Source organism: Oenanthe melanoleuca, chromosome 2 (genome assembly GCF_029582105.1).
Source record: "Oenanthe melanoleuca isolate GR-GAL-2019-014 chromosome 2, OMel1.0, whole genome shotgun sequence".
NCBI classification, from domain to species: Eukaryota; Metazoa; Chordata; class Aves; order Passeriformes; family Muscicapidae; genus Oenanthe; species Oenanthe melanoleuca.
In genome coordinates this window covers 21,826,570-21,853,206 of record NC_079335.1, presented here as the reverse complement: position 1 = coordinate 21,853,206, position 26,637 = coordinate 21,826,570, and the positions used below count along the sequence as shown (strand labels likewise).

Here is a 26,637-nt window from a genome sequence, read left to right as displayed (position 1 = left end):
AATGTTTTATTTCTTCAGCCAAGTCAACTATGTGGACTTGGTTCAAAGAACAGCATTTCATTTTCCAGTCTAAGAGTGCCAAAAGCTTTTATCTTAGTATTGTCTCTCAGCAAAGAGAACTGTTATCTTTTAGCACCTAGGAGACTAAGGATCACAAAAGCCCACCTTATTACTAGAAAAACAGTTGTTCCCAAAAGGGAAGCACACAGCAATTTTGATGAATGGTGTTTTCCTTGTATCAGGAATGGTGTACTGAGACAGAACAATATAAAACTTCTTCATGGCCCGTGCATGCCCCAGAATAATTAATTTTATAGCTAACACAGATTGCTTCCAGAACTGTAATTCCAGTATTTCTCACAAATATGAAACTTAGCTAATATGGCAGGAGACTACACTGGCTCTGAAAAGGTAAGTTTATAAAAATACACAGTGGATCCAATTTATGGAAGTGCACATTTACATGACAATGAAAGTCATTCCTTCATACAAATTCTCATTCATGCTTTCAGTACATAAATATTGGTGTAGAACTTGTGATCTGTTACTAGAAAAGGTAAACACATTGATTAAACAAAAACAAACACAATCTCAATTTTAACCAGGAAAAAAAAGAAGTATTAAAGCTGAAGTGTTATGTTATCATACTGTTTATGAAAACAGATCCAAGAACCAAACAATAAAAACAACTAACTCTGGAGTTAAACTGTTTGCTGCTCTCCCGTGTACAAGTAATAAGCAACCCAACTTGTATTTGGAAGGGGTTTCAGTTACACCACTATACAGCAATAGAAGGTGCACACCAGCAAGAACTCTAAAATCTCTTGAAATGCTACAGAAATGACAATAGAACTACAGAAACTCGGAATAACATCACAATGTAAAGTACAAGTAAAGTACCAGCAATAACCTGCAATCTATAAGACTAACTCTCTGGATCTCATTATTTACCAAAATATTATTATTAACAAAATCGACCTTAAAGCATAAAAATGCAATCATAGAGGTTTCATCATCAGGAAAGAAAATTTAAAAATACTTCAGCAGAAACTACACACAAGACTCCATGATATATACCTGTAAAATAAAAGATCTCATCACACAAGAAGTTTTCTCAGAGAAGTTGGCCTTGCAGACAATATCTGAGTCTACATCATTACAGAAGTGAATAAGCTGAGGCGATACAGATTATTGGATTTTTCTGTTGCCTTTTAAACATCAGTAGAGATGAAGACTGATAAAAAACTAAACATGAGAAGCAAATACGGCAGCAGTTATCTTTAAAATCTCTCTGCCCGCGGTTAGGCATGTCAAAAGAACACTAGAGGGCAGCAAAGACGGCCAACTCGGCTGCAAGGTATTAAATGAAGATTTATTTACACGCCGGCAAAATTTAGTATCCTGTAAAATAATTTCATTTACTATTAACACCTCATCACCACCTTTGAAAAATGTAGCTGTAGTCATAGATATCTTTTTTTTAAGCACTGTAGTAGCTACATAAACACGTAATGTAGTTTGGTCAAGCACAAAGATTTTGTAAAAGCTGCTAACTTACAAAGCCAAACTTCAACCTGAGTATATGATTACTACTGAGCACACAAAGCTTAGACCCACCAGTAAAACAGGTAAAAACTTAACTTTCAGCACACTATCAAATCCCATCACATTCAACAGACATCTGTCACAAAACAGCACTTGAGCTTGTTTTCGATTTCCAGGTCGCCTTGCTGTGTGCTCATACCTCCCCATGTTTATTCTTCCTATAACCAGTTTCTGGCTCCACAGTGCTCTGGATTTTAAAAATATGCTATACTTCTAACTTCAGGACACTTAAAGGACTGCAATCGAACTTAATTAACACATATGTCAAGTGTTTTTGGCGTGAAGAAAAAATGGCAGGGAAAGAAAGTTTTAACACTCATGCAAAATTACATGCCTCTCTCTCTCTCTATATATATATATATATAGACATATCTAGCTATAACATATACATGCAAACACATGGAAGAAGGTGAAAGCAAATATAAAAATCTTCAGAAAATTAGAGCATAGTGTATCAGATATAAAATACAGAATAACTCATCTGATTCACTAGTTCCTTCACAACAATACTTAGTCTCAAAATACAGATGCCAGATTTTCATAATCAATACAGGATTAACCAAATAACCTTTTGTATGAATGAATAAATAATCCTACATATAGGAACAACTGATTATCAACAGTTGCCTTTGGTGCTGATAGTTGTCAATGACTAAGTGTCCAAGAAAAAAAAAAATCACTGAAGTAGTAATTTCTTGATTTAATACTCTAAAAGACTTAAACATTTCTCACATTATAGTGACATTAAAATGTAAAAGAAAACATACAGAGAGCTGCTTGTTAGCTCATTCCTTTAAGGGTCCACAGAAACAAATATTTAGACATGTTTTCTGTAAGCTGCCAAGCAACGAGTTACTTTACATTCCCTTAATACAGCTGCCCAGCCTCAGCATCCACTTCACATCACACATCCAAAAATGCACGAGAAGAGATTGGTCATGTCTCATAATGCCTAAACTAACATTTAAACTTTGATATTGGGATTAACCTTCTGTAGAACACAACACTTGCCATTTTTGCTTAATTAAAAAAACCTGTACAACTACCTCAGCACCTATCAAAACATGTCAGTTTGTCAGAAGGCATTCTCATCACATGAGCAGCTCTCATAACAGGCATAAAAATCAATTCTGAGCACACTACACATCTTATAATGATATTGTAACTTTCAGGAAGGATACAGAAGGATACCTGAAGACTGTATTCAGCCTGAATATTCATCTACAACTCTATAATATGAAGTTTTGAACAGCAAAAAATATTTACATTACAATTGACAACTTCTCATGCTATAAAATGTTCACAGACGGTGGTGAAAATGAAAAAAAGAATCAGTTATAGGGATATGACTCTTCCTCACTTGAAGGACAACTACCTGAATTGACCCTGAAAATTTAGTACATAATTGTGATTATTTCTCCAAACACACACAATCCATTCTATTTCCAGTTATGCAAGGGACTTCTAACTTGAGTGCCCATTACAACATAATATATGGCTTTAAGAAGGTATTAAAGCACAAAAACTTATTCAAATATAACTGTTAGGGTTAAAACAGGTTTCCTAACATAAGAAACTTCAGAGTTAGAACATTTTACACCTTCCTTCTTGATGGGTCTCAAATCCTGTACTAGTGAGTAATAAACTGAACTGCTCACAATTTACATAGGAAATTCTTGGGGGGTTAGATCAATAAATTTAAGCCCCTGCAGGTTAACTGAAACCATTCTTTTTCAATAGTATATGGACTCAATTCACTGCCCATCAGAGACCTTTAACATCAATAGACTCTACTTAACACTAACACCAATATTTGCTCTTGCCTTTAGATGTTGTTAAATATGCATTTCTCAGAGTTCAAGTCTGTTTTTGCATTTCTATAGTGAGGCCTTTACAGTAGGATGATTGGGAAAAAGTCCATTTTTGAGGTGTTATTTTTCAAAACTGAAATGCCAGGTGGCTATTACTTTGTAACTGAACAGTGACTCAAATTCTACACACAATCTAAAAACATTTATAGATATTAAAATATGAGGAAATATATGCATTACTTACTGTCACTACTACTACATCAGGTAACACAGGGACTGTCATTAGCTCTTTCTAGGAATGCTGCCATCACTGCAGACTTATCAAGGCCTGTATTAACAGTTGAACTATAGGATTATGTAGTTATGTAAACTACATACAAGCAGCCCTTTATTTCTTATGGGGTTCTGTGAAACTGATATATAAGGAAGTGGAATGTACAAGGGTTATTTATCTTCACCCCTGAAAGCTGGACTGCTGACTTCATCCACTACCAAACTGTATACCAACTATACCAAACTGGCACTCATATAATCTGCTTTCCCATTCAGAAAGAACTGGTTTACTCTTTTTCTGGCAGTTCCACAAAGTTCAAATTAAATCGAGGACACAACCTTTGAGCTTATTCTCAAATTATACATTATTTTGAAGTGAAGTGCTGCCTTGGGGGATTGATTGTTTCTTTTTCTAAAATAACATAAATATTGTAATGCTTTCATTTTATTCTTCCAGATTTTTATCCTGGTTTTCTCGAAAAATTTGTGGATCCATTGATTAACCTCTGCCTAGTATGCTTAAAAAACTGAAATTAGAATATCACTTAGTTCAGGCATCACTCACATCTAACATGTTCAGCAGTTTTCTACTATGCAGTATATAAGCAGCATGCATTCAAGAAACAACTCACTAGATAATGTCTTTAATTGAAAAGAAAATAGTAACAGTTTCAAAGAACCAAAGAATGTTTTGGATTGGAAGGAACCTTAAAGACCATCCTGTTCCAACTCCACTACCATGAGCAGGGACACCTTCACCTACATCAGATTGCACGAAGTCCCTACAACACTTCAGGAATAGGGCATCCACAGCTTCTCTGGGCAACCTGTTCTGGTGTTACACACCCTCTACATAAAGAAATTCTCCTAATATCTAATCTCAATCTACCATCTTTCAGTTAAAAGCCATCACCCCTACACTACGTGCCCTCAGAAAAAGTCCTTCTCCAGCTTTCTTGCAGGATCCCCAAGGCACTGGTACAAGTTTGCTGTTTCCTAGTTTGGGTGAGTTTGCACTTCTGGTTGATCAGAACCTTTGGTGACAGCAACTGGACAAGATTCTGGTGTTATTTCTCAAATGAATCTTGAATTTCTTAAAACTATGTACTGCACTGAAACCTTTGTAAGACACAGGAAGTCTGAATTGTAACCAAAACAACTACTAAACCAGTCTAGAATAAAATTTGTTCTGCATTGTGACACACAAAAGATATTCATGGTCACTTCAAAAACTGTTTTTGTCAACAAGGAAATCCCTCCTCTCCTCACCAATCAATATTCTTCATCTCAATCACTTGTACCCTCACTTTTTCTATTAAAGCTAAGTATTCCAAAACTTTTTTCACTCAAGTTTTACAAAGCAATACAAAATTATTGGACATACATTTACTGATAGAAAAAGTCATACTTACTACCAAATACCACCAGTTTTAACAGCTGTTAAATATTTCATCCTAACTACAAATCTTATAGATTATTTTCTTGAACCATAAAACCATGCAACAACTTAGGAAACTAAAAAAAATCTCAATAGCATAAAAAATAGACAAAAATATTTCTGATCGTATGTACAAAAATCATCTTTTATTTGATCTTTTTGTAATGGGAAACTTTTGAAAACATTTAATTTTTCAATATAAACTTTACAGCAGAAACACCTGGACATCCTCTTGTCCATTACAAGATTTTTTTTAAAATTACATTGCAAGATACTCTTGCATATCTCTTAACAGCCCTGGTAAAAATCATTTGGTACTATTTATTAATACTAGTTAAACAATTACAGCCTGGAAGTCAGTATCTGCAGTGAAAAATAAAAAGGAGTCCACAACATCAGAAAACAAAGGATGATAAGAGCATTCTGAAAGAACATATTGCTGCAGTTTTTACCCAGCCACTCTCATCTTCCTCTTTTTCCCTCTTAAAGTTTCTCTAAAAAGTCTTCTCTTAAAGTCTCATCTAGTGATCCCTTCACTCAAGAGAATACTATGAAACTTCATTTTCCAGTTTCTCCTCTTCTGTCTTTCAGTGTGCTGAAGTCATGCTCTTCAATCTTTCTACTACCTTTCTTTTCCAAACTGACTAGTCTCATTCACAAACCCACTTTCATGGCTTTCTCCTATTCTGTCACTCTGTTCAGCACTGAGAAATCAGCTCTGCTTCAAATCTGCCTCTTCCCTTACTCACCTGTGAAGTTTTCAAACTTTACTCTTTTCTCACACCCTGTGCAACTACAGGGCTGCCTCTAGCCCTCTGCAAGGCTGGCCTTTAGAACTTCTCTACATCATGATCACAAAGAAAAATTGAGCAAGGTATGCAAATGCTGAGCTGCCAACTGCTCTGAACTTCTGCCTTACATTGAAGAGCAATTTTTTCAAGCAGAGGTTGACTTCTGGTTCTGTGTTTGTTGATGCTCGTGCACTGATATATGATTTATAGCCCCTAAAATTTTACTAGTGTAAGTAAAAAAATTATAGAGTTAGCATTTCCATATATTACAACAGCACTCATTCTTAAGAGTAAACCAACCTTTTAGCAAAAGTGGCTAATTAGACAAACTAGGCACTGCATTTGCCAAAGTTGCCAGGAGGTGCAGGGAGCTGAGCAATCCTTTCCTTCTGCAGCACACTGCTAAGGCCACAGCTGGAGTGCTGGGTCCACTTCTGGGCTCCTCAGTATGAGAGACATGGACACAGCATAGAGTTAACAAAGGACCACAAAGATGATCAAGGAACTGGGGCACCTCTCCCATGAGGAAAGGCTGAGAGCTAGAACTGCTCAACCTCGAGAACACAAAGCTCATATGAGACCTCATCATTACGTGTAAATATCTGAAGGGCAGGTGCAAAGAGGATGAAGTCAGGCTCCTTTCAGTGGTGCCAAGTGACAGGAGCAGAGGCATATAATAAAATGAAGGAGGTTTCCTGTGAACATCAGGAAATGCTTTTTGTACCATCAGGGTTACCAAGCATTGGCACGAGCTACACAGGGAGGTTGTGGAGTTTCCTTCCTTGGAGATAGTCAAAAGCTGCCTGGACAGGGCAGCCAAACCTCAGTGGCCCTGCTTAAGTAGGGGGTTTGATGACCTCAGCAGGTACCTGCCAATCTCAACTACCTTGTGATTCTGGTTTTTTCAGCCCTGTTAACCAAAGATACTCCTGTTATTTTCAGATCTGAGGCACTTATCTTCTACACTTAGCAACAAGCAGACTCCTGTAGTCTTTTTGACTCATAACTTGTTCGCTTACTGCACCACAAGAGCTCATGGAAGAATTCTCAGCTACTACAATGGTAACACAAGTGACAGATTGCTGCCTCAATCCTGGATTTGAGATTCTCTTATATTGAACACTGAAGGGAGGGAAGTATGGAAGAAAGCAGTGTGGGGGGTGGCAGAGCGGGGAGTGCAGTGCTACATTCTGATTTCTGTACCCATGCAAGAACCACAAGGAGCTGCTAAATGCTGCCTCAGTTGAGGTGAACCAACTTGTGTTACACCCTTCCATGCAGTAGTGGAAGAGGGAGGTGTACACTGGCATGGAATGTGCCTGGCAGTGTGATCTGAACCTCAGACTAAGAAATCAGATGTCATGCCTAATTTTGGGTTAATGCAAAAGACATCAACAGTGTCCAAGCATTTAACATCTCCAGCTCAGAAGGCAATAGTATGGATGAAAGTAAGCTAGTAAAGATATCCAATTTTTATTTCAGTAATAAATCAGTGTCTTCAAAAATCAACTATTCAGTAAGTCAAGTCACAAACAAACTCTGCATGTCGAGTCACACAGGGGAAAATTTCCTAACATAAAAAAACCTCAACCTTCCCTGCCTGTTTATTACTAACTAAGCAAATACAATTTAGAGTAAACCACCTTTATAAAGACATGCTATCAATATTCTAAGAACACATTCTTAAAACAGAAAAAAATGCAGCCAACCACACTGATTGTTGGAGATAAAAACGATTGCACAGAATCTGCTTGAAAAGTATTCCTATATATATATCATCACACAGCACTCTGCAACAAGGATTCTACAATTTACTTTAGGACACTATAGACCAAACTGCATTTACTACACTGCTCTTTTCTGTTTGCTCAAAACTGTAACATTCCAGTCTCCATCTTCTCTGAGCTCTTTCTGAATGACCACACATTTTATGTGTGGCAACACACTTCTTTGAAGCACATTCTGCTGCATTGCACAAGACTAACCTGAAATAAATTATGTAGGGAAGAGTAATAATGCCAGGAACACCGACTTACTCTTAACACTGCCAAACAATTCTAAATGCAATCTACTCATACAACCTGCTTCTCTCCTCAAACATATGCTAACAATGTCATCTGAAGATGAAATGCCATCACCATTTTCATGTTACTTAGTTCAAACCACACTGCAATCACTGCTTACTGAGCGTTGTCATTAACTACTCTGTGTATTAGGCGTCACCAAAAAACCTGAACAAACACCAAGCAAAGTGCCCTGAACGAAAAACTAAACCACTTGTCTAGAAGTCCACCTGTGAAAGCAGAGCCTTAAATAATTTTCGGGGTTTTAATGTTAGTCTGAATAGTTGAAGTTGACATGGTTTCTTTTCCCACTTCCTAGAAAAGCTTTTACTTCCATTTCATGGAACAGTGCTGAAAGCTGGCTTATACAGACAGCATTACTTATAATTAGAGTGGAATACTCAGAATTAAACTAGAATTAGAATTAGGCTTTAAACCACACAGAAAACTGGTAGGAAAAAAAGTATTTGAATACAACTATAGGAAGTAGGGGAAAACCAGCAACTTATCTGTTAAGTATAAGCAGTTATAGGAAAAACAGGTACACACCGAATTTTCTTCCTCCTCTTCTAGCTCTCTCTGCTGTTCCTCATGTCGCTTTGCCTTTATCTCCATAGCTTCAGTGATCAGGTCCCTTAAAATTGAAACTGGCTTAGCATTCTTAATAAATGTATGCTAGGGAAAAAAAGAATCATTAAAATATGTAATATCGTTACAGCAGTTGTGCTTCAGATTTAATTACAAGTCCTATTCAACATCACAGATTTCAGAGATAAACAGTATCATACATTACACAACAACCAAAATCTACACCAACACAACATACAGTATCTTTCAGCTGCTTCATAACTAAAACTTTATTTTAACTATTTTTAGTAACTGCAAGCCTTGGGTAATGTAATGAATTGACTGTTTTATGACTGAGGATATAATTTTCCAAAGAAATTGTGCAGTAAGTTGCAAATACAGTGGTGATGATCTGACATAGCAAACCAATGTTTTTCAGACATTCGTTTCATAGTTTAATTAATCTTAACAAATTGAGAGCATAAATTCATGGCTCTAACCAGAACATCTGTGGCTTCTTACTTCAACAAACCTATACTTTAAATGTCATAAAGTATTTATTGATCTATGATGCTGAAACGTGGAACCAGTAAAAAAAATCCCTTACTTTCAAGCAGGAACTTTAATTTTTAATTCAAGGTCATTTAAAACATTACTGCTTCATTTAAGACAACATGCATGATGCACATTTTGCTGCCTAATAAACGAAAAAAAAAAATTTGGTTTAGCATCATTATATGCAAGTACAAACGTAAGGCAAACATAACTAAGCACCTCAAAAAATATTATTAGATATTTAAAAACTGTTCCATGAAGAACAGAATTGATGAAGCCTCATGCCCTACACCTATTATCTATCTTCTCCCTTGATGTACTGGTTCGATTACTCTCTTTTTCATTCCATGACCCCTCCTCACAAGCAGTACTTTCATTTCTACTCAAACATTTTCACATACGCTCCAAATTCCAGCTGGGGAAACAGACAAGACTCCTGATGAATAAACATAGTATTTGGTTTTCTGGTCGCCAAGTATGGGAAAGAAATTGTACACTGAAGCTTTTTGTTTGTTTGCTTGTTTGTTTCTCCTTACTTGCCCACATTAATGCAAGTCTCTTCTACATAGCCCTCAGTATCTAGCTAACCATAAAAACTTCAGATCTTAGAGGTCTCAAGTACTGGTTCATACATCACACAAACACTTACAACATTCAATTTTTACTTACCTTGTGGTCTACTTTTGGTGTTTTGCAATGTATAAAATTAAATATTCATTGCATGATCTACAAATCTGACAGATCTATTATGAAGAACTACTTGGCAAAATTTTTGTTCTCCTTGTAGTGGAGTTCACTGGAAATTAAAATTTAACAGCTGCTATTGCTAGCTCAACACAGAATAAATCTAGCAGGAGAGTAATACAGGAAGTGAGAGTCTGGCATACCCTGCCTTGCTCCAAAGGTCCACACTGCCAACTGTGGCTCACAAAGTGCCCATTTGGTGGAACTCAGCCCAAGAACAAACTCATTATTTTGCCCATCTGCATCAGACCTTTCTAGGACATGGAGCCACCTGCCTGCTCAACCTGACATGACCAGAAGGAAATATGGAATATACCCCATCCGTGGTGCACACAGAGGGATAACCTGGGCTCAATTCTTTTACTAAACACTTGCCTAAATCCTGAGATCTATTGAGGGCCTCTAACCACAAAGCAAAGATCCAATTTTAATAGAAAGAACCAGCCTTAAACTATTTAATGAGCAATGAATTTTTAGAAGCAGCAAGAAGAGAAATAAAATGGAGGCAGAGATACAGGAGCTGACAGAGAACAGAATACAAAGTGAAAAAGAAACAAGTCATAATAATAGTTAAAATAAGATTTTTCCTCTAAGAATTTTTACAACATTTTGGGTTTGAGGGGCAAAAGAAAAAAAGAAGCCCAAATATAAAATGTGCTTTTCCTCAGTAACTCAAATACTGACCTGTAGCAGCTGGGTTGCCGTAGCTCTTTGTTCAGGATTTTTCACTAAGCATTTCTTCACAAAATCTGTGAATTCATCAGACCAGAGCTCTGGCTTCCGGAAGGTTGGAGGGGGATTTGTAGGAATCATAAAAATAGCCTAGATAAAAATCAAACAATAGCAAGTCTAAGCAAAACACATCACCACAGCAGCTGAAGCCAAGTTAAAAAAAAAAAAAAAAGAAATTGCTTTATCCACCTTTCTTATCAGGGTAAGAATCTGGAAGACAAATTTTAAGTATGCAAGGATTTCTACTCAGATCAAGATTCAGAAAGTAAATCCATCTGCTACTAATATAACTACTTCCCATTAGATTTTCTCTATTTAAACTCTACTCCATGGAGCACATGACTCCTTATTTTATCTACTGCTGTTCATCAATTTGAAGAGATTATTATATTCTTTCAGAAATTCTTAGCAGAAATGAGAGCACTGCTTGTTTAAACACACATATAAAGTTCCTGTGTACAGCCAAGTTCACCTTCTCCTATGTGAATTTAGTTTTATTTGAGAATTGCTTAAGAAATTTGGGAGGATTGCTATTACCTTTTACACTCATAATTCATCAGATGGAGCTTTAAAACCTGCTTTTCCAGTAAGATTTAGATACATATGCTAAAAGACCTATGGTAACACTAAAAGATGACATAAATAAAATAATCAAGTAACTAGTCTTACAGTACTGAGAACTTCCATGAAATTGAAAATGCACCTTTTACCTACACAACAGAAATCTCTTCTGTTGAGAACCATACATAGACAGATTTTTCAACTGGGAGAAAATATTCATCCTTTGTAAAAAAAGTTTGTCTTACTTAAGATTATATATATTGCGTCAATTTTTATATGATTTCCATGTTTTCCTCTAAATAAAAATACACACTTGTATTGGGGGTAAAAAGCCATACAACTCTGACAAACTACTGCAAAATAATAACAAGTTTTTGACTTTTACATTTAATAAATGCATCCAGTATAATTACTTAAGACTTAACATGATAGCAACACACTATTCAGAACTAGGTCTATTGACAAGAACAACAGGCTATTATTTTCTTCTAAACCCAGGTTCAAGTCGATCACATTTTCCAAACTCTTCATTTGTTTTTCTACAAGCAGAGGCAGAAATACAAAGTCAGAAAAGAGGAAAAACTGATTGCACACTTTTAACATATTAGATGCACTAGAAGCTTCAGCCTATGTCAGAAGCATAGCCAGAAGGCAGAGAGATCTTCATGAGATTTTTATCCATAGATACTAAAGAAGTCTGACTGGCCTTGGAATTTGGTTGAACTCATTCAAACCCTCGTTATAAAATTCTTCTCATATTCTGAAGGAAAGTGGAATTCATGCAAAATTATGTAAAAACTGTTTACTAACATTTAAATGAAAAGCTAATTTAGTACTGAACAGTTGTTTGAATTCAAATACCTAAACATTTACAAAACCTGCTGTTTTGTTTAATAAAAATGTACGCTACAACAGCAGCTTTATATTTGCAATGGGCAGCCATGTCAAACAAGTATATGGACTCAGATAGGAAATGTGGCACTCAGTAACTAGCCTTATCTACTTCACTTGTGATGCAAGATTAATTGTCAGTACAAGTGAAGTGCTTCTGGCAAAAAGCAGTGGCTAACAAATTCAGCTGTTTCTGTCCCTGAAATTAATGATCTCTTCTGAACTTTGAACTGATGACTTTTGATCTTATCTGCAGCTACTCTTAACAGCCAACTCTGCAGTAGCTATTGAAAACACAGCTGTAACGAAGACTACCAACTTCTGTTTATGTGGTGTCAAAACACGTACCTCCTGTTTGATCATAAACATTAACCTCTCTCCCCACAGGTAAGCAAAAATAAGTTAGAGAGTCCTACTCTGCTCCACAGTTCTAGGAAAAATGTTTGCCTCGGCCAATTATTTTCGTCAAATACACAGAAGTTAAGAACCACAGCAAAGAACTGACTTTTTTGTCATTCATCCACAAAGGACAATGAGAAGAAAGAGGGAATTAACGAATCATTATTTTATGCCAGGCAACAAAAGCAACAAAAGGAGATATTCAAATGTTAGAGTTCTAAATCCACACTTAGGCTTTCTATATTTGTTGAAGATACCTATCTCAGAAACAAGAGTATCTAAGTAATGCTTAAACTGTAGCCTTTTTTAAATCCTACTATGTCACATGAGCTGTTTTAGCTGGAAAGAAAAATTAGATGCATTTTTGTAATACAAGAAAACATACAGAAACCACTTATTCCAAATGTTTAGTCCAAGTTGGTAATTATGCCATGCACTTGCTAGATTGTACCTCTCCCTCAAACTCTCAGAAGTCCATCCTATTAACCAACCTAAAATTCTGGTTTTCAGTTCCATCTTTCCTCTCTACTACCTAATTCTGGCTTGCATATCTCTACGCAGAAACATTTCCTCTTTCAAAACAGCCCACGGTTTAGCTTTCAACTACCTTGCTTCCTTCCAAGAGGCCTGCAAAGCAATCACTGGATAATTATAAAGCTAGTCCCAAATCTCCATGAATAAAAACAAAACACTTATCTGACAGGAACTTATTCCTCATTTTTTCTTCCATTTCTTGTCAAAAAGGTAATTTCTATCCTAAAATAACTATATATTACTTTTAAACAAAACTAAGCCATTTCAATCACTCTGGGTGCCAATGGAACCAGGAAATACTTCGTTTTATTCATGCTTCCTTCATCTTACCTTAGATTTCTCCAGTCCCTGCATTTACCCAAACTATTACTTGTAGTATTTTTTTTTTCCCTCCACTCCACTTGAAATTTTCTCAGAAGTTTCCCACAGCTATTTGTTTTAGTGTAGCTCTCACAGTGGGACTGAGGACAGTGCTCATACAACCAGTGTTAGACAAATGTTCCTATAAAAAAAAACACCAAAAATAAGCTACTATCTGCCCAATCACATGGGCTGAACTGGCAGTTCCAACTGCAGGAAATGTTAGGAGGAAACTGTTCAACAGATGGGGCAGGCTCTGACATACTTATAAAAGAGCTGGGGCTAATTATTTTCTTTCTTCCACTCTCAACATCACCTTCCACATTGCCTTACATTTCTGAGAGAGACTGACAAATCTTACATGAGTAACTCATCAAATATACAACCAAAGAATTTGATTGTATGACTCAGTCTTCAGTTTTAACCATTCAATTATCTTTAAAAAGAGAAAGAAATCTCTAAAGATGCAAGAAGGATCAGTTTAATCTGTGTTTATCTTCAACTGCCTATAATAATAATATAGAGGTCATTCCGAATTTGTCCTGAACTGGCCCTTCCCCCTCTGAACTTTGAGCCCAATTCTACTTTGAATCATCTTTCACACACTGGTCTGAGGCAAATCCTTCACCTTGCAGCTAAACCAGAATTCAAGATTCTTACACATGTATGACAAAAAATGGGAGGAAGACAAAATCATCCAGAGCAGTTTTTTGGGCCACTTCTAAATTGAGCACTGGCAACAGTTTCTACCATACCCAACGCCTGGTAGCACTTCCCTGCACAATCACCAGCAGTTATAACTAAGTTGAATACCAGAATGAGAACCAGGTCTTAAATGAGAGCAGAACTGCACAAGTCAGCCCAGTATTTTCTTTTTCTTATTCTTAAAGAGTCTAGTATTTTAAATCAAGTCCAGGCTGAAAATAGGGGTTTTTTTCTATGAAGGTTCTTTTATGGGCAATTTTATTGGCGTGAAAATGTAATTATGGTGATGATGATGAATTAGGAAACGCCAAAAGAAAAATGAGATGCACATATACCACACATGGAAATTCCTAATCAGAAAATCCTTGCAGCTCATTCTTCTTGTCAGTCAGGGTAATATATCTGTATTTCACACAGCCCACAAACACATTAAGCGATCAACAGCAACTGCATAGAGGTACCATGTCTTCTGACTTTTAGTTCCTTGAATAACTTATCTCTATTATTAGCTGGAATAAGTTACTTGTAATAAAAAGCAGAAAATCTACCCAGTATCATAAATACTACTGAAGAAGACAACAAAGACTTCTATATTGTGGTGATTTTATAATTTTATGCCATGATGCTTTATTGCTAGAATCTACAGAGAAAAACTATTTTACATATAGGGTAAGAATACATGACATCAGTTTGTGACTTCACAGTTTTTAGAACCACAATTATACTACTTAGTTTAGCAATCTACTATAAGAAGCAAACACCAAAACACATTTAAACTCAGTAACACATTTCAATGTACAAAAATCTATTTAAGTCTCCTGGAGTTAAATACTGAGTGCGGCAATATTTTAATTACTTTAGAAACAAAGAATCAGCTGAAAGACACATTTTTCTCTTCTTTGTGATACATGCCGTAGAACCTCCCTCCTTTCTAGAATAGCCTTCAAAAAGACTATTAAAACACCATTGATTAATCAGTTACACAACTCATCAGCTATGTAAAAATGAAACATCAGCATGAAGAAGGGTGAAATACTAAAAGATTCTACACTGGATTTGCTTTGTAAGCATGTTTTCTTGGTGTGGCTTTTTGGGGGAGGGATTCTGTTTGTTTTGTTTTAATTAATTCAGAACTACTATATTGTAACACAGTGAAAAATAAAGTTACTGAACAAAACCTCGTGTTTAAAGTTAAGAAAGTTGTTCATAATTTGCTTCATAGTAGATAACAGATTTATTTGTTAGAAGCATCCTAAAAAATCACTGCTTCCTCCTTCCATCTGCAAACACAGATGTTGATGAAGATAATCTAATGTACTCACACCTTTTGTGCAGAACTACAAACAGGTCTGGGTTCCATCAGACACCTATCACATATCTGATCCAGGTCAATTTTTATTAGAATTATCAACAGAGGATAAAATGCAGGAAGGGATAAGTCAAGTTTTAGTTCAGAGAAATTCTGGACAAACAATAACTGACAAAATTTTTCATCCTAATGAGGGGCAATACATGTGACATTTAACAAGCAATCTACTGTGCTTACTTTTATAGTTTTTAGTAATGGCCACTGATTAAAGCATAAACAATACTAGGTAAGTTAAAAATTACATTTAAATTACTTTATTATAAAATTTCATATATTAATACTAGGTGCACTTGAAAAATAAAATAAAACACCATAGAGAAAAAAAAAAAAAAACCCACTACATAAAATAAACCACAACTCTTAACAGCCATTTACTGTCATAAGCTTCCCTCCGGAATAATGACCTCTGATGAACAAATCCAAGTATGATTCACTTAAGATGTAAAGTAATAAAGTAATAAACACAGAGAAAAGATACATAATGGAACAAGTATTCTCATGATTAACAGCAAAGATGGGTTACTGAAAGATAAGCTATATACATTGACCTGTATATTTATTATTGCTAGTAAGCTCATAACATTCTGACAGCATAACAGGTCAAGAATGTAAAGATACCAATCTCAAACATTTTGCAATAGTAAGTGCAATTGCAAATCTATCAAATAGAATCAACCCTTGCCTTACTAGCACCGTCACGCAACACAACGGTGCCTTGAGATTCACCTCTGAATTTACTCTTCCTACTAAGGTGGGAGTTGCACTAATGAACCCTATGGATCCCTTCCAATTTGACATATTCTTTGATTCTAAAAAATTGCTTTAAATTTCAAAAGAATATTCCAGATCATTTGTTATGTGACTACAACTTGAACAAATTAGTGCTCAAAGGCCACAATTTCATTTGGTTTGCGGCCTTTCAATAACTGATTTTAAACACGCTTACTTAGAAAACTGATTTTTAAATCCATCACATTTCCTGACTTCTAACATATCTTCCACTGGTACATTTAAAGGACAGAATTTTATTGTACTGGCTGCTATGCAATTATCAAGACAAAGAGTAAGTTCCCCCTGCTAACTCAGCTAAAAGGATCATGGTATCTGCATATATGCCTGCTCATTATCAAACCACTTTGTCAGATGAGTAACAAAAATATTTATTATCACCAATCTTCTCCCAGAAGGATCACCTCAGCATGCTGTCTTTCTGCCAGCTAATTAATTTATGAGTTTACCATTTCTTTTTTTCATTTTTCAAAGCTTACTGAACTCCCATAACCCATCACTTTTACTATCAAAAGACATCGGAAAGCTACCCAACAAGTCTCTTCAAGGAGTTTTATGCCAAGAACTTCATCTGCACTGACCTCCTTGTGTTTGCTTCTTCCTTCTCCCTCTCCCTTCAAGCCCAACAGACCTATCAATATTTCTCCAGGGTTTCTTCTAACACATTTAAATAATATTTAGGGAACTCTTCACTACTTTTGCCTGTAGTTTTTTACTATTATCTTGTCCCAGCTTTCCATCCTCTATTTTGAAACGGAACAGTTTTAGTTTCTCTGTCCAATTCAGTAGGATTATTTCAATTTCCTGAGCCCAGCTCTTCAACATAAAATATTCCAGAATTCTGCCATTCAACTGAACATTGTCCTTTTAGCATGGGGATGTAACTTTCAAGTTCCCATTTCATCTTCAAGGTGCAAGTCACTGATGTCACCGACAGTTCAACAGAAAGAAGACACAGTCAGCAACCTGCTTCTCATAATTCTTCTCTTCTTCAACTTACATTCTTGAAAGCAGGGCAAAATATACCTTTTCAAAGTCTGTAGAAATTAAAAATAAAGCATGGAAAAATCTGCAATGTCGTGAAGGTTTTTGAGCCCTTCTTGGGCTTCACTTCCTTGGAGGTTTCTTTGGAGTGAGCAGGGCAAGTTTCTTAGTTAAGTGAAATTTTTCAAAATAAAAATAATTTCAGGCTATTCAAGATTCTGTGCTTAAACTACCCAGTCAGCTATCAATTTTGAATTTTAATTGACATACAGAGGAATCTTCAGAGGAAAATACCTAATTAAAAATAACCCCTTACAGATACTAAAAAGTGTAAATATTAAACATTTTATTGAAAGGTTATACCGAAAGTTCACATCCACAATAGTTGCAAGTCTACACATCTTTAGTATTCTTGGACATAAAAAAATTTAAGATCCTGATGACTTAAAAAATCCAAGCACTAGTGGAAAACAAGACAGTGAAAGTTAGCAAGTCTTCCAAAACACCAAAAATTCCAAACAGCTGAAAGGAACTGTAGCATTCAGACAACGTCTAAGACAGTATTTCTAATAATTTCATTCACCAAAAAGAAAACCTAAATGAGCTGAAATTTACTTCATTATTCTTATTCTGAAAAGTGCCCTCAACTTCAGCACTGTGTGAGCAAGATTCATTTTATTAGAAGAAGAAAGAAGGCTGCACTCCATGTATGTATACGTGGGTTTTTTAAGGCTTTTTTTTGAGGGGAGGAAGTGTTTGCAAGTAAGGGGATAGAGATAGGATAAAACAGATTATTAAACTACATTTAGTTTAGAAAGAAGTACCTAGACTTGGAAAAACAAGTATTTTTAAACACTACTGTATAGGAGAAAATTTCCTTTTGATAGTGATGAGCAACACCTCCTCTTTTTGTAAGGAAATCAAAATCACTGTAACAGAGAGATGGAACCACTTGAGGCCACTGCCCAATTCTGTTCAAACAAAGCCTCAGAGAACTTCAAGACTTAAGAGTCTCTCAGACTAAATTATACATTAGTGCAGATCCCTGCTCAAAAGCAAGGTAACTCACTGCCTAAAGGATACATCCCAGCCATACAGGTGGCCAGGAATCAAAAGAGAAGATGTCTTTGTGAACGTTGGTACCTCTTAGACATATAGCATCCTGCTATTACATAATCACTGCTATCACTCCCTTCACAGAATACATGAGATCAATAACTTTTTTCAGCACTGAACTATTTTCTTATCAGTTATAGAACAAAGAAATGGCTCAGAAAGTGCACACTGCATGACAGAATCCAGGGAATACTCTTGTGATTAATTTAGTCGTCTTTTACCATAAGTTTGTTTTACTCCTGATTCAGTACTATCTTGAAAATTCATATGCATAATACCTAGAAGGTTCCAAGTTTTTACCAGAACATGAAACTTACTTTCCCTCCAAGAAAACCCCAATAACAGAGTTTACTTTAATAAAAAAATATTTTTTCTTCTTCCCACAGTATTTTCTGCAGTTTCTGAGAAAATGAGGCAATGATTACATCCAGAGACATACTAACATTTAATGAGACATGAAGTGGAAAAACTGCATTTGCAATTTCATTTACTAGTAGAAGAATCAAGGAGTAACTTATATTTGTGAGACAAAACTGCAGAAAATTCACTGGACATTAAACGTGAAATCTCTGACATAACCACAGACAATAGTAATGAAAGAAGGCATTCAAGAAATATGTGGCTGTTCCCCTGTATTTGGGGTATGTTACATCTCCAGAAGCAGTTTTGTGCTCAGTTCCAGGCATCAAACTTTCAGACATGTGAACAGACTGACGATGGTTTGAAACAGAGTAACTACAATGCTTAGATATTTTTAAAAAACACACTGCAAGAAAAGATTGAACAAATTAGGACTGCTCAGTGTAAAGAGGAGGCAACTACGGTGAGAGATATGGTAACAGTCCCTAACACGTTAAATGCCACTTCAAAGAGGGACAAAGTCTATAAAGAACCAAAGAAGAGCTAATGAGTTTAAATTTTAACAAGGAATATCCAGGTTACATTGTAGGAAAGTTGCCAACAAACTACCCAAGAAATTCCAGAACTTGATTTATTCTACAGAAAAATATAGACACAGAAGTACCAAAACTTCATGATCAAAATTTAGGCGTGTGTTTTGAAGATTTTTACCTCTACCCTTCCCTTTGTCCTGTGCTCATATAAAATTAATTCTAAAAATAAAGGGGAAAAAAAAGGATTATCATGTCTGATCAGCCTAGGTTCAGAAACAGAATGACCATGTTTAACACAAGAAACATGAAACACAAAGGAACAATGCCTTTCAACAGTGTTTGCTGCTTCCTACTTCACCTTTTACAATGGCAGCAGATGAGCAGCTGATAGCAAAAGCCAACCACCACCACAAAGCAAAACAATTCATTCACCTGCAGTGTGCAAAGTAAGAACTAAAATTAAACTGACAAAATTCCAGACATTAAATGCCAAGATCCTACTGACATAATGAAAACAGCTAATTAATTACAGATTTTTGTAGTTTATGAAGTAGTAATTGAGTTCTCACATCTTAAAGCACTGTCTACCTTCAAGCAAAGAATGAAAACCTCTCCTGTTTCTGCTCCACTGACTCTCAAGGTACTGAGAGAATACAGGGCTCAACAGTGTTGCTTTCCCAGCTACCAGGTACATGCAAAAAACAGTGCTACTGTCCTTGCCTTGCTAGCATTTCCAGTATTCTCCCTTTCAAATAAATGTCATTTATATTGTAGACCCTTAAATTTTCCTGTAAGGAAACGTAGTTGCTACAGTAAAACTATTTTTTCTATTCCATAAGCCATGATGCTGTGGGAGGCATTACAAAGTAAAATCTGGGCATTCAAATGTCCATATGAAAAGAGAAGTACAACCAAGGCATAGTATTAGTTACACAATGATACCAATCTTAAATTTGAAAAGACTAATGCTCCTTTTAAACCAAATCAAGCAATACAACTACAGGATCATAGTCAGAGTTAAAATTCAAATAAACTGCCTGAACTGATAGTTCAATTCTTCAAGGCACTTGGTAGGTATAAGCATTGCTCTCTGGAACAGGGTGCGAAAAATATTAACTACATCATTCAAATGCAATCCTACCAAACAACCAAGATAAAGCAATATAACAAATTCTGGACAGGTTAGGTAAATCAATTTAAAAAAAAAATCTCTGAAATGGCACTGTGTCTGAGGAAACTGGAATTGGTAAAATTGCTCATGATTTAATAACTGATATGACATACATCCTCAGGAAGATTCTTCCAAAACCACAAAATGTTCCAAAGAGAAAATATGCACACAAGATTCAGATGCCCTGTATTTTTTTAAGAGACAGTAAAAGGTAAAATGAATTGTGAACCAAAGTTAACTCTCTATCTTCAGTTTTATTTATCAAACTGAAAAATCTTTCCAACTTTCTCTTTTCCTGTATAAGACCAAAACTATGAGATGTTCTGTTTGTATTACAATTATACTAATTCAATGCAGGTCACTTGCATTTTACTGAATCCAGATGACATTTAGTAAGCTAAACACAGGCCAACTGGCTGCTTTTTTTTTTTTTTAAGGGGAGGGGGGCTGATTGCCGCTGGGTAGGTCATACAGTGGCTACAGAACACAATTGCTTGAATTACATTTCAAGTAACATCAAACACAAAACTGAAGTTAAAAACTACCATTTTTTTTCTGCATGCCTTCTCGATTTCTCACATTGAAATATAGTAATTTAAAAGTCACCTTTTTCCACCCTGAGGTGATAGATGCAAAGAAATTAAAAGTTTTTGTTGTTTCCTCTTTCCCTAGTTTAAAAATATACATTTTTAATATTTTAAGTAGTACAAACAATTTAGTTTCCACTTTATTTTTAATATCCCCAGTGGCTAACTAAGCTTTTCAAGCCTGCTCATTTGAACATACCACAGTAAAGAAGAAAAACATAACACCCTAGATTTAGTGAGCACTAAAAATAAGCCTCTTCTATTTCTGCAACAACATTTGTATTCTCAAATCAACCTGAACTGCCATGGAATTAGCCATACAATAACCTTTACCCATAATGCAGAGAAACTAATTCCAGAAGAGTAGGAAAACCCTCAAGCTTATCTCCAAGAAAGAAATAAACAATATGTCTTTCTTAATGCCTTAGTTGTGATCAAGGCCGATTTTCTTTTGACAAAAACACTAGCTATAAAACAGGAGTTAAGATCTATGCTATTAAATAAAACATCAGTTTAGACTTCAAGCACCTGACTGCAAATAAGTCAGTGATATTCTTTCTAATCATGTCTGTCTGGACGTGGCATCTTTTTTTTCCCACCTCTCAAGCACTATTATCAAGTGCAAAAATAAAATATAATGCATATTATAAAGCTGTAGCCTCATTATTTGTTTATTCTGTAACACACTGAATTATGTAAGTCAGTCATCATTTGTATCATCTCAAGGTTTTGTATCCACCTCTAATTCCTCTCAATATGATCTGCTACACTTTGAGCAAATTTCACCCAACTGAGGAAACAGAAGCACAACACAGGAGATAAATTAAAATGCATTATGGTAATGAAATCCAATGGTAATTAAATGTGTAGTAGACTTAGTAATCCTCAAAATACTGTGCACCCTTACAGGAATTGCACACCCTGCAGGATGTCATGTAGATGAACAGCTTAGTTGTATGTACATGGTATCACTCTACAGGACATCAAGGATATAGAAGAGAAAAATTCTTCATAATTAAAGAAAAATTTGTATCATAAGGCATTTTGGAGGCCAGAAAGATATATAGACACTGAGAGAAAAGATCCACAACAGCGTGAACTGGCCTTGCATATATTTTCCTTTGCTTAAAGGAAATTATAAACAAACCTGAAGAGAGAAGATGAAAAAACAGCAAGCATCTAGAGTCAAAACTCCCACATTATTTAGCCTGGAATATTTTTTCAAATTTTGTAAGTGTTTGGGTTGTGTCTGTATTTTACTGCCCTGTCCAAACACTTACTAATCATATTTTCTACACTTTTGTTAAGATCTGGTTTGATCTACAGCATTTTGCTTCATTTGACGACGTGTCTCACAGCATTTCTACAATGACTGACACTGAAGAGAAAAAAAAAATGAAAGCAAAGCTCTGTTACTGTAGGTACACACAGAAATAACATTCCTTTACAAACTGTTTAGGGAACAAAAATTTATAGCCTATATAGCTGAAAAAATTACAGTTTAGCAATGTGGCTGTTGCAATCACTCAAGTATGCAAACAATACAGCAATAGTTGAAGCAGTGTGACTAGAAATGCTGATATTGTATAAATGGGCCATATCATACCCTTAATTCCTAGCAGCTTGTCCCCAGTTTATACAAAATACCTCAAGGCAGACAGGGGAAAGGATTTCTGAATGCAAAGGTTCTTCAAGACACGGCAGCCATATACAGTTACACGTAAATGGCCTTTCCTCTCTCCTCAAATGATACGTTAGCAATCATACTCCTGGCTCCTCCAGCAATATGGTAACTATTCACTCAGTAAACTGCACTGTTCACATGAAGCATCCCAAAAAGCATCTTCAAGGATCATCTTGCTTGAACAGCCTTTGAACAGCAGGATACTTTACAACATATATATGGAACTACCAAGTGAAGGCTTTGCAGATCTGAGAAAGGTACACTTCGAAAATGGTGAAGAATTGCATCTCTCTCTCGCTCTAATTGTATGTATTCATACCACTCAAGCAGCTTCACAGAAATTCCTCTATCCAGCCTAAGAGTATCTAGAAAGCCCTTAAGGCAGAGACAATAGAGGCAAGAAATATTCCTAAGCAAGTAGAAAAATAAAGCATGAATGACATCTATGTTAACTGAGGGACACGTGCAATTTGAAGACTATCAGCTGGTAGATTCCCAGCAAATAACGTAATCCCTATAAAAGTCTGCACAGAGTCACAAAGTTAATCAAACTCCTGCATTCCTCCTCAGATCCAAGGTCAACAATAATGAAGACTCTGTCAAAAGGTGCAGGTTGAAGGAAATAACTACAGATTCAAGAATTTCTGAGGGATACCACAGTCACAGAATGGCTGATATAGGAAGGGACTTTTGGAGGTCATCTTATTCAATCCTCCTGACCAAGCAGGACCACTCAGAGGAAGATGCCAAGGACTATGTTCAGACGGCTTTTGAATACCTCAAGTATGCTCCAGAACACTTCCTAGCTGAACAGGGTTCCTAGCACTCATGGAGAAGTAATGCAAGAGATAAAAGTCCTAAAGAAAAAGCTTGACATGAAATAGAAAGAATCATTATTTCCTGTGGATTTCCAAGGCAAAAAGACCTCCTTTGGAAGTCCCATACTTCAAAAGGTAAGATTTGAAGCATTGTTCCAGACCCATGTTTTCCTGAAAAGTGTCAGAAACTATTCCTGACAAATATTACACTATTGAGCTTAGGGAACAAAGACCTTCACAGGGACTTGAACTTCACTTGACTTCTTTCTTTCTCAGAAGACTGATCCACACCTGGGAAAAAGGAATCCCTCTCACAGTATCATTCCTCCTGGTCACCTGTACATACAGTGCCCTCAGGCCACAGAAGAGCCCTTATGTATGAAGTTTCTGATGTGAATGATGAAGGTAGATGTCCTCACTCTGTCAGAACAGGACAAAGACCAAAGCTATTCCAGGCACTGGGAGTCTCAGACAGATTCTCAAAGTCAGCTATGAGCTAGCGCAGGGTGAATGCAAATTCCAGACATACAGTCCACTCATGCAGGCCAAAGCAATATGCTAGTATGAAACAGGGCCACCATACAACTTTGCATTAGGAGTGCCACGTATTTCAGGAACACTCTTTCCTCTATCACTGCAATTAGAGCTTATGTCTTGTCTCTGCAACCCTACATATTTAGCCAAATACCAGACCACAAAGTGCACCCAAACCTATTTCAAATTAGAAATGAGAGCCATTGATTTGGAAGAGAACAAGAGCTGGAAAGCTGCTGAAGACTGTAGGCTCAAATTTCAGGTAGAGAAAGGTTGGGCATGCTGCCTGAAGACACAGCACTCAAACTGAATGCAAGTCAAAAAACAAAGGTTTCCCTAGAACAGAACACCAAAAGCACAGAGGGTGGTATCTCAATCATTCTTCCTTCAGGTTCTCTTGGCTACTTACAAGGAACTATGTGGGGTGATGCACTGAAACAATTACTCAAAAGCAGGACAGCACACATCAAAGAGCCTTTCCTGTGGCAGAGCCTCAAGCACTGCATAACCAAGACCACCAACAAGTCCCATGTCTAGTGAATTGTCTTCTTTGTCCATAAATGGATATGCCTACTGAAGAAGGAAATTAGCCTTCTTAAGTTAAAGCGAACATAAAAAAATAAATAGGAATGGCATAAAGATGATTAAACAAGCTATCCAACCAGGATAAAGAACACTCACTTGAAGAAATTATTCACTGCTTTTAAACAAGCCTTTATTTTAAGCAGTAGGAAACTCCACAGTCAAGTCTAAATCAGCTGATATACAAAAGGAAAGGAAGATATGAGATTGTTCCACCTCTCCTTTACACAGAAAAATAAAGAGGAGTATGAATACATCTGTTACAAACTGCTGGGCTGTAATGTCTATGCTAGACTGACACAGGTAATGATTTAGAAGACAACCATGTAAAGAGAAAAGTCAATTGCTGAAATTCAAGCACACATAAAATTAAGAAGTTCATCTTAAAAACAGCAGCAGATAAGATAAATACAGGATAAATTCCTTCAGAGATTTAATGCCTCCAACTAAATTTTTCATTAAAAAACAGCCAATGATTGAAAGTTTTCATGTGAATCTGCAGTATAGATAAATACAGGATGATTTACCAGATGCTCTAATTCCACTCCAAAGGACATTTGTAACATCCAACTGATGTTGAAAATGCATAAGAAAACTAATTTTCTACACAGTAGTTAAGCATTACTTGGGCATCCTCTCTTGGCAGTAAAACTGAGAGTGTCTTGGTTTAGTATCAGATGCTTTAAGTTCACTGGAGCTCTTAGGCATAAACTTTTTGTGAAGGGCTATACAGAAACGAACAGTTTGCACTCATAAGGTCACCAAGAAAACATCATGCAAGTTACTGAACAAATTTCCAAGTGTTATTAAAAATGGAGACTAAAAAATAATTAAACAAATACTCATTTTTTGCCTGACTGAAAACATCCACTTTTATCAGGGATTCATTACTTGCACATTTACAGAATGAAAAACTCTGTGCCTGTGAATCGATAGAGAGCTCTTTGGGAAATAAATCCATAAATACACATTCCTGCATATAAAAAACTAAGCTCTTTGTTTATAGATATTGAAATATGTTTATGGATTTTATATATACACATATATTCCTCTCAAAGAACTAACTCCATAGATATAGATACTAAAAAATACCATTAACAATAAAAATAAAAATTTGTTGTTTTATTCACTTTCATTCAATGGAGGCAGGCTTCCACATGTCTGGAAGTAGCTTGTAACCATGGGAAAAAAATACAAAGAATAAAAAGCTCATTTTTGTCTGAAAATACTGAGGCTCTTTACCATCTTCTAGATGCAAGTTTTTAAAACTTATTTCTCTGCCTCTGAACAAGATTCTCCTGTATTTCCCTAGCAAGGCTGTTTGTATTGGAGATGATGCATAACTCTTAAGTTACATGAACACAAAGTAAAGCACGTAAGGAATGGTAAATTCTTAAAATATATCTGTCACATGCATTCACTACTCACATGCACACTCTGAACTCAAAGTCACCGTTTCTGCTCTTTAAGAAGCTGGTGTGCAGAGACAACAAAATACAAGTGAAACGACTATTACAGAAAAATCTGAAAGCAGAGGCTCCCCCAGTGAAGGGACCACCATGGCTGGGTTTTCATCTTCTGTGTGAAACAGAACTTCAATCATCAAGGAGAGTTTGCCAAGCTTCACTCCTGTGACGTGACTTACCTTTCCTCTGCTGGCATGCTGGAGAGCTCCCCATTGCCTGGCCAAAGCACCAGGGATAAGAAAGGAGGCAGAATAGAGGAAAACTCATGTGAAAATCAAGGGGAAAAAAAAAGACAATATTCCTAAGCACATCTTGCCCGACCTAAACATCTCAGGCTAAGTTTCAAAATTTCAACTTATGGCAGGGGACCAGCTAACCATTACCTCGGCTCTAAACAGGGCCATTTAAAACCTTCCACTTCTAGAACAGATCCCTTTATCTGCTTTTATTTATTAAAAATAAAAAAGTCAACCACACATATTTAAATTATCTGAAATGAGTAGTCACCTTCATTTTTTAGAGAATATTCAATAATTTCCTTAGGCAAACTATAAATACACTTAATGATAAATTTAAGAAGAAAACACATACAACTAAATGCCTAAATTTTCCAGA

At 36.0% G+C, this 26,637-nt stretch overlaps 1 protein-coding gene across 1 annotated transcript in view; it reads right to left on the bottom strand.

Annotated features, from left to right (window-relative positions):
- Positions 1–26,637, bottom strand: part of STK3 (serine/threonine kinase 3) — a 120,732-nt gene that overhangs the window by 58,122 nt on the left and 35,973 nt on the right. Inside the window, exons 7-8 of the mRNA XM_056484808.1 lie at positions 10,532–10,669; positions 8,531–8,656 (exon numbers count right to left, since the gene is read on the bottom strand). Of these exons, the coding sequence (XP_056340783.1) occupies positions 8,531–8,656; positions 10,532–10,669 (264 nt within the window). The remainder of the gene's footprint in view (positions 1–8,530; positions 8,657–10,531; positions 10,670–26,637) is intronic.